This window comes from Mastigoproctus giganteus, chromosome 8 (genome assembly GCF_048544385.1).
Source record: "Mastigoproctus giganteus isolate SK-2022 chromosome 8, ASM4854438v1, whole genome shotgun sequence".
In the NCBI taxonomy this organism is placed as follows: Eukaryota; Metazoa; Arthropoda; class Arachnida; order Uropygi; family Thelyphonidae; genus Mastigoproctus; species Mastigoproctus giganteus.
The window spans coordinates 162,771,697-162,785,159 of NC_143582.1; the positions used below are offsets into that span (position 1 = coordinate 162,771,697).

General features: G+C 35.1%; 1 protein-coding gene across 1 annotated transcript in view; it reads right to left on the minus strand.

The window, feature by feature from the left end:
* Window positions 1-13,463, minus strand: part of ArgRS (arginine--tRNA ligase-like protein) — a 222,813-nt gene that overhangs the window by 67,473 nt on the left and 141,877 nt on the right. The window contains exon 8 of the mRNA XM_090379871.1: window positions 11,505-11,609. Coding sequence (XP_090235997.1) covers window positions 11,505-11,609 — 105 coding nt within the window. The remainder of the gene's footprint in view (window positions 1-11,504; window positions 11,610-13,463) is intronic.

Here is a 13,463-nt window from a genome sequence, read left to right on the forward strand (position 1 = left end):
GAGAACTCATTAATGTCATCTTGTATACCCCACTAAAGGATAATCATTCTGCTGGGTCCAATTCTCTAAATCTGTTAAATACTCAAAAGTTATTACCTTATGAAATATTTCACATTTAATAATGTAATAACTGTTAGTTATCACATGTAGCAGTTTTGAGAAGCAGCCAATAAGAACAATTTCCATAACACAATCCCAGCTAGTATTAGAATTAGACTTAAAAGAGAAATCCAATGAAGGAAAAGAGGAACAGAAATCATTCAGATCATCCTATTTAGAAATAAGCCAGATAGTATGAGGGACAGCTAGGATCATAAGCAAGTTGTGATCCAAGATAACCAGAAAAACAGCTAACATTGACTCTGTACTTTAAATGGGTGGTTTGGCAGAGAAAAAATCAAGAGCATTAGGTGTGTAGTTATAGGTTTGTTTGGTAAGCTGTGTAAAGTCATAATAGCAAATTTATCATCAGTTATATCAGCAGAGTCAGTATAACAAACAAATGGAAACTAGTCAGAGTCATGAGCAAACCAAGTAAAATTATTTCTGTTAAACTCAAGAAAGTAGAATTTAATCAAAAGAAAGTAAAAGTTCTGAGGATCCATAAAGTTGCAGAAGCATCAAATAAACTTTGCAGAATAGATAAACAGTTTTGAGCCAAAGGAGATATAAAAAAAAAAATTAAATTAAATTAAAAAAAAAAAGAGACAGAGAGGAGATTCTAGATTAGGAAATCTCTTTTCAAAGATAACCAGATTGAGTTTATGCACAACACCACCTTTAAAGCAGAAGGAATCAAACAACAAGTAAGCAAGATGAATGAGAAGAGCAGTAGTCAAGGAGACTGAGTTGAGATTCTGTCAGAAAAAGTAAATAGACTGTAATGTGACAATCGACAGCATTCAGATAAGAAACGAGAACTCACACATATTTGTGAAATTAAATTAAGTTTTTTGCTGTTTTTTTATTATTCAATAAATTTTCTACACAATAAAAAACAACATATTAACCAATTAAAATATAATTTATAAGATATATAACCATATATATATATTCAGATAAACTTTTCTAAAAATAAAATATAATCACAATTACACATCCATTTCATAAATCCAAACATTTGGTTTATAATTTTTGAGTGTGTATATAACATCTTAAATTTATATTTTGCAAAATTACAATTTTATAAGGGATTTAGTAAAATTTTGAAAATTAAAAAATCAAGATTTTGTAATTTTCATTACTTAATATCTTTAAGTGACAAAACTTTTAGCATTAGCATAAGCACATGATGCAAGAAAGCAGGCATATATAGCATCAGGCAAAAAAAAAAAAAAAAAAAAAACACCCTTATTTCACCCATCCACTCACTCCAAATGTTTGTCAAGTTCTGCCTTGAATCTATTTAAGCTATCAACTTCTACAAGGACACATGGAAGTTTGTTCCACCAATCAACCACCCGCTGGCTAAAGGCAAACTGCCGCACATCTATCCCACAACCATCTTTCCTCAATATGAATTTATGCCCTATCAGACGATTATTCTGAGCAAGAGGAAAAATCCCATCTGCAGTGAGCATGCTCAAACCATTCAAGGCTTTTTACACCTCAATCAGATCACCTCGCAGGTGTCTTGTGTCCAGACACGGTAATTTACAAAACTTAAGCCTTTCTTCGTAAGAGCAACCCTTTGTTCCATTCACTAATCTTGTTGCCCTTCTCTATACTCATTCCAACAGCTCTACATCATTCTTAAAATGAGGCCTCCAGACCTGTATACAGCACTCAAGGTGTGGCCTGACCATTGCATTATACAAAGCGATAATCACCTCCTTATCCTTGCTAGAAAAATTCCTGTATATCACTGACAAGACACCATGAGCTACTCTTGCAGACCATCTGCACTGCTCAGAAAACTTCATATCTGCCTGCACAAATACCCCCAGGTCCTTTTCATTCTTTACCACTGTCATTGTGGTACTACAGAGTTGATACGTTACTCTGGGATTACTGCTTCCCATATGTAGTACTTTACATTTGTCAATGTTAAACTTCATTTGCCACCTCTCAGCCCATCTGCTCAACCTTTCCAGATCCTGTTGCAGCAGCATACTGTCAGTAGTGTCCTTAACAACCCTGCCAATCTTTGTATTGTCTGCAAACTTGGACATTAAGCTTGATATACCATCATCAATATCATTTATAAATACAGAAAACAACAATGGATCCAACACTGAACCCTGAGGGACTCCATTAATAACATTAGTCCACGATGAGCAGTGTCCATTGATTACCTCTCTATCTTCTCCCCCTCAACCATCCCTTTATCCATAGCAGCAATTTGCCTCCAATGCCACATTATCCATAGCAGCAATTTGCCTCCAATGCCACACTGCTCTAATTTGTGCAGCAGTCTTCCATGAGCAATAGTATCAAAGGCTTTTCTTAGATCCTAATATATGATAAGAAAGTTATTCTTTGCATCCAGTTCCTTTGTGACTACGTCATAGTATCGAATCAAATTTGTTAGACAAGACTTCCCCTTAACAAACCCATGTTGTGTCCGAGCTATAACTGAAGTCTTGTCTAGATGATCCTGCAATGCTTCTTTAACCAGTGCCTCCATTAATTTCCCTGGAACAGAAGTTAAACTAACAGGTCTGTAATTACCTGTGTCTCCCTTTGATCCTCCTTTGTGGACTGGGGTCACATCTGAATATCTCCAGCCCATGGATACCTCCCCTGAGTCAAAAGAAGTTCTCATAATTATGGCTAAGGGTTTGCTTACTTCCTTTGCCGCCTCCTTTAATATAACTGGATAGATTCCATCCACCCCAGGTGCCTTCCTTGTGTTTATCTTCAACAATTTCTCTTCCACTTTACTCTCAGTTATTACAAGATTATCTAGCTTACTGCCAGAGTTAAATACACCTCTGGCATTCCCCTCACTGAATAACTCCTCATGTGTGAATGTCGATGCAAAATATTCATTTAGTTTGTTAGCTACCTGAGCAGGATCATCAACAACAGTTGAACCATCGATATCAAGTGGACCAATCTGATTCATCCCCTTCCTTCTAGAGTTTACATAAGTAAAGATTTTAAGAATATATCGATATCCAGGTCATTAAAGTGCTCTAGGCTTAGCTAAGATAATAATTTCTCAAATGACCAGGTCTTGAATATTTAATTTCAAATAACTAATGATTCCTTAAATCAAGATCAAGATCTGTTGCACCAACTGACCTATGTTCAATTTATTTATAATGATTAGATTCAATTAATTTCTACATTCTTCAAGCGTCATCAGTTTATAATGGACACATCATTCATAGTAACTTTTTTGCATTATATTGCAATTCCAATTTGAAGCTCACATATCACATAAATAATTTTTGAACTCAATCTAATAAAGCCATTTGCTGAAGGGGACCAAACCTGCATACTCAAGAATACAGACAACAGTCATTTGGTAAACTGTAATTAAGAATTTAGTATCATGAAAGTACATAACTGTTTTTTTCTTAAAACTATACCCAACCTTTTAGAAGTTTACTTACCATTTTTCCAATTGGGGTTCCAAAACAACTATGATGAATGATATAAATACATCAACTGACTGAATGAACCTTTTTATTATATTATCAACTATTTTATAAAGATGGCTAAAAATATTTTTTGCGGTTTAATGATCGCAATGATAATGCAAGCTGACTTAATCTTTCCTACAAAATGTAGATTTCTTCTATAATCATGATCAGTTTTATATAACTTAATATCATCCACAGAGGTGAAGATTGAACTTTATTTATTGATTGCACTTATATGCATCAGTAGAAAAAAAAACTGGCAGCACATCTAGAAAAGAGCACTGTGAAACATCCCTAGTAGTAAAATTCTATGAAATTGATAAAATTACAATTTTACTATACTTTTCCTAACTGTCTAAACAGACAGGATCATCACGAAATAGGCTTGTGGCAAGGCCCATAAATACAATGTTTAACTAGCTCTTCCAGATAAATCCAGTTTCCAATAAGTTTGTTCCATTAGTCTGATAATTCATGACACACTGACATACGCTGTGCTGCCACTTTACTAGGTACACCTACCTAGTAGCATGTTGAGCCTCCCTTAGCCTTCAAAACAGCCTGAATTCATTAAGGCATGGATTGAACAAGATGCTGAAATGGAGTACCAAGCAGACATGAGTGTGTCACACAGTTCCTTGAGATTCGACGGATATATAGGCCTGCAGTTAACAGTCCTTTCCAGCTCATCCCAAAGATGTTCAATAGAGATCCTTGCCCATTCGAGATCCTTGGACTGAGCAGGCCACTGCAGCAAAGAAAAGTCATTGTCATGTTCCTAGAACCATTCCATAGTGATTCGGGCTTTGTGCACTGGCGCATTATCCTGCTGGAAGTAACCATCTGACTGAGGATAAACTGTCAATATGAACGGATGCACTTGGTCAGCAACAATATTTAGGTACAATGCGGCATTCAGATGTGAATCTATGGGTATCAATGACCAAACATGTGCCAAGAAAACATTCCCCACATCATAACACTGCCCCACCACCTCGCACAGTAGTCATCAGACATGACAGGTCCATGGATTCATGTTGTATTCACCAAATTCTGAGTCTTCCTTCCATCAACATGATGCACCAGGAACTTCGACTCGTCAGACCAAGCAACTGTTTTCCAGTCGTCAATAGTCCAGTGCTGGTGTTGCTGTGCCCACAGGAGGTGTGCTCTCTTGTTCTTTATTGAAAACAAATGTACACAATGTGGCTGAAGGCTGTTGTAGCTCATTCGCGACAAAGTGCGACTAGTGGTCCATTGCGATATTTTCTTATGCGCACTGAGGTTGTATTCTGACGTGATGTGCGACATTGTGGCCCGTCTCTTTGCTTGCCAAATTCTAGCCATCCTCCTCTGACCACTCTCATCAACAAGTGATTTTCTTCCACAGGAGTGCTGTTGAGAGGATGTTTTCTGTTCGTTGCATCATTCTCAATACATCCTTGAAACCATGGTGCGTGAAAAGTTCAGAACTGCCATTTCAGAGATGCTTTGTCCAGCACATCTTGCACCTACTACCATGCCACATTTGAAGTCCATTAGATCACTTCTTTTCCCCATTCTTGGTACAGTTTGTATGCTTAACTCATACTAAAAAGTTTGTTCTGCTGCATTTATATTCAAAACTGGTCATGTGACTTGCAACATTGTTGGACAACCATTTGTGTGCACAGCAGTGGCATACCCAATAAAGTGGCAGCACAGTGTAGATGAAGTAAACACTGAGAAAGTGTTAACGTATGAAGTTTTACATATGCCATACATACAGCAAAGTGCATGGCCACAGCTACTTACCATAACCTCAGCAGTGCCTCCACATGTATGAGACATGATGAAAAACTGGTGACTGACTTTGTGCCTTGAAATCGTAGCATCCTAGAAAGTTGTCCCATATTTATTTAAATTATCTAAACATAGTAACACACACATGAATTCTTTATCTTCAGTGAGTCTGAATTAGCACATGTTGAATAGAAGGTGTTTCATTAAGATTCAGTGGTTAATCTGGATGATACCCCCTAAAGCATTATCAATGGGTTAGATTTGGTCTAGTACAGTACACAGTGACTCAACTAAACCAAAAAACCCATGAAAACCATTCAAACTTTGTACTCCTCAAATTATAAGGAATATTGAGTCTGGCCATGATAACTGTAACCATGTCCGTCATAACCATAACTCGCACTGTATGACAGAAGATATGGGGGAGAGGCTGAAGCTTTGCACCGGAATATAAACATAGTTTTGGTGACAAAATCTCAATTAAAAAATGGATAAAAGGTTGGTTAAGAGGGAGAAGACAGAGAGTGGTAATCAATGGATGCTGCTCTTTGTGGACTAATGTTATTAGAGGAGTCCCACAGGGTTCGGTGTTGGGCACACTGTTGTTTTGTATATTTATCAATGATATTGATGAAGGTATATCAGGCTTAGTGTTGAAGTCTGCAGATGATACAAAGGTTGGCAGGGTTGTTAATGACAGTAATGACAGTGTGCTACTGAAGTTTAACATTGACAAATGCAAAGTACTGCATATGGGTAGAAGCAACCCCAGAAGAACGTACCAACTGTGTGGTATTACACTTAGGGTGGTAGAAAATGAAAAAGACCTGGGAGTAATTGTGCAGTCAGATATGAAGTTTTCTGAGCAATGCAGACAGGCTGCCAGAGCAGGTCATGGGGTTTTGTCAGTGATATACAGGAATTTTGCTAGAGGGAAAAGGAGATGATTATCCCTTTGTATAAGGCAATGGTCAGACCATGCCTTGAGTACTGTGTACAGGTCTGGAGGCCTCATTTTAAGAAGGATATAGATTTGCTTGAGCATGTACAGAGAAGGGCAACAAGATTGGTGAGGGGAACGAAGCGGTCCTCTTACCAAGAGAGGTTTAAGTTCTGCAAATTGCAGCGGCTGAAATAGGCACCTGCGAGGTGATCTAATTGAGATGTATAAGGCCTTGAATGTGGTGGGCACGCTGAATTCTGATGGGATTCTTCCGCTTGCTCAGATTAAGAATCTAAGAGGGCGTAAATTCTAATTGAGGAAAGACAGCTATAGAATAGATGTGTAGAAATTTGCCTTTAGCCAGTAGGTGGTTAACTGCTGGAACAAACTTCCATCTGTCATTATGGAAGTTGATAGCTTAAATAAATTCAAGGAGGAACTGGACAAACTTTTAGAGGGAATGGTTGTGTGATTTTTTTTTTTTTGGCTGATACTATATAAGCTCATATGCTTGCTTCCCTGCATCACATGCCTCTATTACTATTACTGCCATAAACCATAAGTCGCACTGTATGACAGAAGAGATGGGGAGAGGCTGAAGCTTTGCACTGAATATAAACACAGTTTTGGTGACAAAATCTCAATGAAAAAAGTGGTGGTTATGGACCAGGTGATAGTCATCTACTACCTAGTACTGCCTAACATCACAGAAGCTTTGCCATTCTTTTGTAGAGGTGTGTGAACAGCATTCTTGATCCCTGCTTATGCTGGTTCACACCAAGGTGGTTACTTCCAGTACACTAGGCCAGACATGACTAAATCACAGTTCTCCGACTTTTGAACTATAGCACTCACATAAATATGAACTGGTAAAAAAAAAAAAAAAAAAAAAATTGTCCTCATGAATAGCAACAAAAAATATGATTTTAACACCAGTGGCATTGACCATTTTTCAAGAATTCTCTGCAGTGCTGAACCTTGCATTGGGAAAAGAGCAAAAACTACCAAAAACATTACTGTGCCCTTATTCATGCAACTATTTACTATAACCATGTATGATGAACTTTCAGGACAGTTTTGTCAAACATCACACACCACTTAAAACATGGATTTATGTTGCTTATTTTAATTATTTTTTTTATACAAAATGCTATACATAAATAAATCATAAATTAACTTATTCCAGTGCTCTGACCATAAAACACTGGCTTTATGTTAGAGTAAGAAGCTACTTGAACTTAATTATGAAAAGTAAGGCTGTTTGTATTTTTCTTTTTGGACACCAGGATTTACGCTGCCTAGTAACTATAATGGTCTTGATGGTCAAGCAGAATGGACTTTGCCTTCACCATAAGTTCCCTTGACGTTGAACTACGTTTAAACAAATAGCATCAGCAAAAAGCTAACCTGCCATTTATTTAACCGCTTAATGAATGAGTTTCCCATATATGGTGGTGAGTTTTCTGCTACCAGCCAGTTCTGTGAAGTGATTTTTTCTGTGGAATTTTGAAAAACTGTAAAAATTAAAACTTTGTACAATAAATGCCTTTAAAAATTAATTTCTCATTACCAAAAATCAAACAATTTTAAAAAAATATATAAAATAAACTATGGTTATTTATTTTTTTGATGCAGTAATATCCTCTACATCTATTTACTTATCAATATATTTACTGATTTAATTTCTTCAACTTCTGAATCAAATTTCCAGAGAATTCTAGCTTTTTAAATATTCTTTTAGTGGTATGGTGTGCAAGTATATCAAGAACTGGAAATTGGTGAAATATTGAGCACTTAAATCTGTGTGGTGGTGTAATCTGCCTTTAATTTCTTAAAGAATTACAGATTCTTTTTAAGAAATTAAAGAACATAAATACAACACAGTCCATGGTCAAATAACAAAATCAGATCCAGCTTTCCATGCCTGGTATGAGGATCACCAATGGTATTTCAACAACATCTCAATCCTAACTACTGAGAGATACAGAAAATGCAGACTGTACAAAGAATCATTCATTATCAGCATAACAAACAATATTAACTGAAACAAAGGTATGCAGATAGACAATAACCACATACATATTTTCAAAGCAGAGTATTAGAGCAGATAAAAAACCAAAATAAGAACCACCATTGAGTATATCCCAAAAAAGAACCCCCATTGAGTATATCCCAAAAAAGAACCCCCATCCTCCCTTTCTAACATAACCTTGAACACAATTAAAACACTCACAAAGGTTATTCGCTAAACAGATGTCTAATCCGACAACATCCAAATCCCTACACTCATTCCAAATACCCTCGCCTACAGCAATAAACTAATCTAAGATTGGCCCCAGGAGACCTTAACTGGAGTTTTAATTCCACACTTTCTTAGTTTAAGAGTACAATACAGAAGAACATATAAATATGATGAATTGTAAACCACTGTCTTGGTATGTGAGGCTGATGGTATCGTAAGGTATGGTATCATTACAGGAGTGTAAGTATTCATAGCTATATATTTACTTATGTTAACTGATTTATCATTAATTTTTATTAACCAAATTAATAACTAATGCAAAATTATTTAAAACTGCTAAAACTTAACTGTTTACCTGATGTTTGCTAATAGCTATTTGTTAACTAATTCAAGACTAAATCTTAACCTTAACAAATAAGAAATGAGTAATTGAATTAACATGTACTAACGTATAATCAAATTAATGTGTAATCAAATTAACAGGTAATAATGCATAATTTAAAAAAAATTGACAACTTAAGTAAATCATATCACCATAATTTACCAATTCTGCTGTCTTTACAGTCAGTGAAGAAGTAAAAGAAGTACCATGAAACATCCAATAATAATCTGTAATTCTTTAAGAAATTAAAGCCAGATTACACTCTATACAGGTTTTAAATGCCCATTATTTCACAAATTTCTAATTCTGGCTTTTTTAATCAAAATCAGGCACAATGACCAATAGGTAAAACCCCTCTTTTCATGCTGCCATCTATTAAAACTGTGTCTATTTAGTTCGAAACACAGCGAATAGATGGCAGCAGTAGAAGATTTCAAGACAATCCACATGTTAGCAGACACATTGTTTGAAACAACAATGAATAATGTAAATATATATAGTTCTGAGAGTATTAAAGTATATAAGCCCATGTCACCTCTATTATATACATGTAATGTATGTCACATATAATGTAGTCACTTGCATTACTTTATATATACCTGTTAACATTAGGTATGCAAGATTCACTGGACTCCAATTTTACTTAACATACTTTTATACAATGTAAATATCATCCTGTTATTTTGGAATCCTTGTTATTTCTTCCTTATGTAGTAGGTTAACATATACTGTATAACAATACTATAAATTATATAGTAGCAAATTTTCATTATGGTCCCTTAGATTCATTGGACTTTTACTTAACATACTTTTATTACATTTTTATGCAATATAAATATCATTCTCATCAAGGACGGTGCTAGGGGTGTGCAATTAAGGCACTTGCCACAGGCAAGTGCCTAAAATAGGCACTGCTAGATGCACTACTGCATATATATGCAGTAGCGCATCTAGCAGTCTCTATTCTCATTCTGCCATTTTGGGCTCCTTGCTATTTCTTCCTTAGGTAGAAAGTTGACAAACACTGTATAACAATAATATAAATTATACAGTAGAAAACTTTCATTACGGTCTCTTCATTCTTGTTATAACGATGCTTGTCTGTAGTTGGCTTCAGCAGTCATTTTAAAAAAGACGGCAGGCTATTTATAAGTAGTAGGCTCTACTTCGATATTCACTGTACACATATTTCAGATTATCATTACTAAACATATTGTTATTGTAGCAACTTCAACATAAACTGTATTTTCAAATAAACAGATATCAAATTAATGAGGATGTACTGTGTGTGTGTGTGTGTGTGTGTGTGTGTGTGTGTGTGTGTGTGTGTGTGTGTGTGTGTGTGTGTGTGTGTGTGTGTGTGTGTGTAGAACTATTCCATCCACTCTTTTTCACTTCAACATTAATGACCTTCTGAGATGCAAACTATCCATTTTTTTTCTGATGATAGAGCACTACTTTCTAGTTTGACAAATTCATAATTTGTCAAACTAGAAAGCATAAATAGCTACAACTTCTCAAATATCTATCATTAGTTCTTTAAATATTGACTTCCAGGTAATTCTCCACTGAAGAAGATAATTTAGTTAAAACTGAAATCCTTTTGAAACTGTTTTCTTTATAACGAAAGCATCTACTGCTCCCATTCTCATGTTCAACACCACCCAAATTTCTAGATAAGGTCACATATCTTTACTGGGACAACCCTAACTTAACCTTTATTATATTGCTTAACTTAACTTTACAAATATTGCTTCTTTTCATTTAAAAAAAAAACCCAAAAAAAACTTAGACTTTTCTTTTGCTTTCACCATTATTCTCTTTAAAACAGCTCCTGACTCTGTAAATCACTAATTTTCTCTACCACAGAATACTGTTTCCACATCTGGGATAGCATACTGAAAACCTTTCTTAGCTCCTAGAATCTAACCAAAATAGAGGAGTTGAGTTAATGAATGATACCTTATTTACAAACTTATTCACACAAACTGAGTCATTCAACATAGATGTGCTACTGCTGTTTGCCTTTTCTAACAGATATCTAAATGGGCACTCTTCTTCTGAATTGGCATTTGTAATTACTTCTCTTTTTTCTAAACTAGTACAAATGTGCATCAGCCAGTCAATATCCATTCACAGTTCAACTCCAAACTTATTGAACCAATCTTAACTCATATGCATTTATTCCTTCTACTCTGTTCTTTTGTTCTCTGAAAGAACTTTACTTCTTATGTATTAACTCGAAATTAGGATCTGAAATTAGAATCCATAATACTCAGAAATCTAAGTAGATTCTCAGTTTCAGGTAATACATAAGAAGGAAAGTTTTTCTGTTAATACGTAAGAGGATTCTAATTTTAGAATATTCTTATGCATTACTTGAAAAATTAGAATCTACACAAATTCAATATGCTACAGAACTATAGGTTCCAATCAAGCTCTCATGCTTAGGGTAACTGTAAAAAAAAACATTTTAAAATGGGAGTGCTGGGTGATTCATGTTTCAGAATTTTATACATTGACTAGTGGGATAAGAAAAGAAACACAAAATTAAAAGAAACTTACCCCGTTGTAGTAACTCTTGAACAACCTTTTCCATGTAACTCTGATAGAAAGATTCTCCTCTTTCTATTATAGAAACATCCAGCCTCTTATAAAGTTTTCGAAATTCTGGAAATACAAGCAAAATTTAGAAAATTAACCTGAGGGATATATAGGTTTTAAATGCTACGAAAGGGAACTGATTATAGAATTGCAAGGTCCAGCTACAGTGATCTCTGGGAATACTTACTAGACAATATGAGACCGACAGCACTTCAAGTACATGCAGCAAAATGAATATTAGTATTAGTAGTGGCAAATGCAAAGAAGCAAGTTCACACAGCATCAGGGAAAAAAAAAAAAAAAAAAAAAAGTCTTCTTGTCTGCCTCATCTGTCCACCTCCTATAATAATTTGTTTAATTCTTCCTTAAATTTATTCAAAATATGCACCATCACAACACCAGATGGAAGGTTGTTCCAACAATCAACCACTCTCTGGATGAAAGCAAATTTCTGCACATCTATCATCCATCCTTCTTTAATTTAAATCTATGTCCCCTCATGTGCACCACCCAAAAAAAAGTTAGGATGCCATCTACATTTAATTTATCAATCTATTTAAAGAGCTTAAACACTTCAATTTCCTTGCAGATACCTAGCACCCAGACATTACAATTTGCAGGGCTGAATTCTTTTTTGGTAATGGTACCCTTCCGTGTCTTTGATTAATCTTGTCACTCTTATCTGCACCAATTCCAACAAATCCATGTCCTTCCTTAAATGAGGCTTCCAAACCTGTACACTGGTAATTCCCAATACCTCACATAATGGGATAATCACCTATTTGTTCTTGCTGGCAAAATTCCTGTATATCATTGATAAAACCCTAAAAGATGTCCTAGCAGCATGTCTGCATTGCTCATAAAAATTTAGGTTAGAGTGTACAGTTACCCTAAGTCTTTTTCATTCTCCACTGCCTTCAGTGTGATACCACCCAATTGATATTATTCTCGAATTACTGCTACCCATATGCATTACTTGCACTTATCAACGTTAAATCTCATCTCAACTATCACTTTTCAGTACAACTGGCTAATTTTTCTAGACCTTATTAAAATAGTATGCCTTGATTACTACCATTATCCTGCCAACCTTTGTATTAGCTCAATTAAGAGAATAAAAAGTATAAATGAGGAGAAAGAATAGTCTCAATTAGAATTAGGGATTGCAATACCAGTATTTCGTGCTATTTTTCAGTACCGAAATACTGGTATTTTGGCTTTCTAGTCTTAGAATCAGAATTAAAGGTTGATTTTTCAATTTAGATATGCATAAACATACACCATTTCAATTTGAGATATGCAAGCAGCCTACATAAAGCAACAATGTGCATATGCCTGTGCAACTGGCACGGAGTGATAGGATTTCCAACAATCAGGGCTAGTGACACCCCATGGCCCAATCTGAGAAGAGATTCTGAAATTCAGAGTAAAAGTTGTCTGCAAGGTGTCAGGGTGACACATATAAATCATGTACATATAATATTAACACTTACCGTTAATATTAGTGTCACACAAAGTGACACTAATATTAACAGTAAGTAATAAAAGTACACATAATTTATATTTATCAATTATAATATCAAATAACAATTAGTAAATTTTTTATTGTATTAATGTATATATTTTACAGATTAATATTACCCAGAATCCAGAATGAATAATATTACATTTAAATATCACAGAAAAGCGAATGATAGGAACTCAAGTACGGTTCTATTATTTAGATGAAGAAAAGGAAATGTTAGCCAAATGCAAGCAGTCTTCCAAATTTATTAAAAGTGCTGGAGAATCAAGAAGAGGGCTTGACATGCATCTCGGAACACACAACATTAATTTATTAAAAAGAAAAGAACTAAAAGCTACTCAAGTTCAACAACAATGCACACTAACCCACCTGCTGGTAAAACACTAAAATCTAAA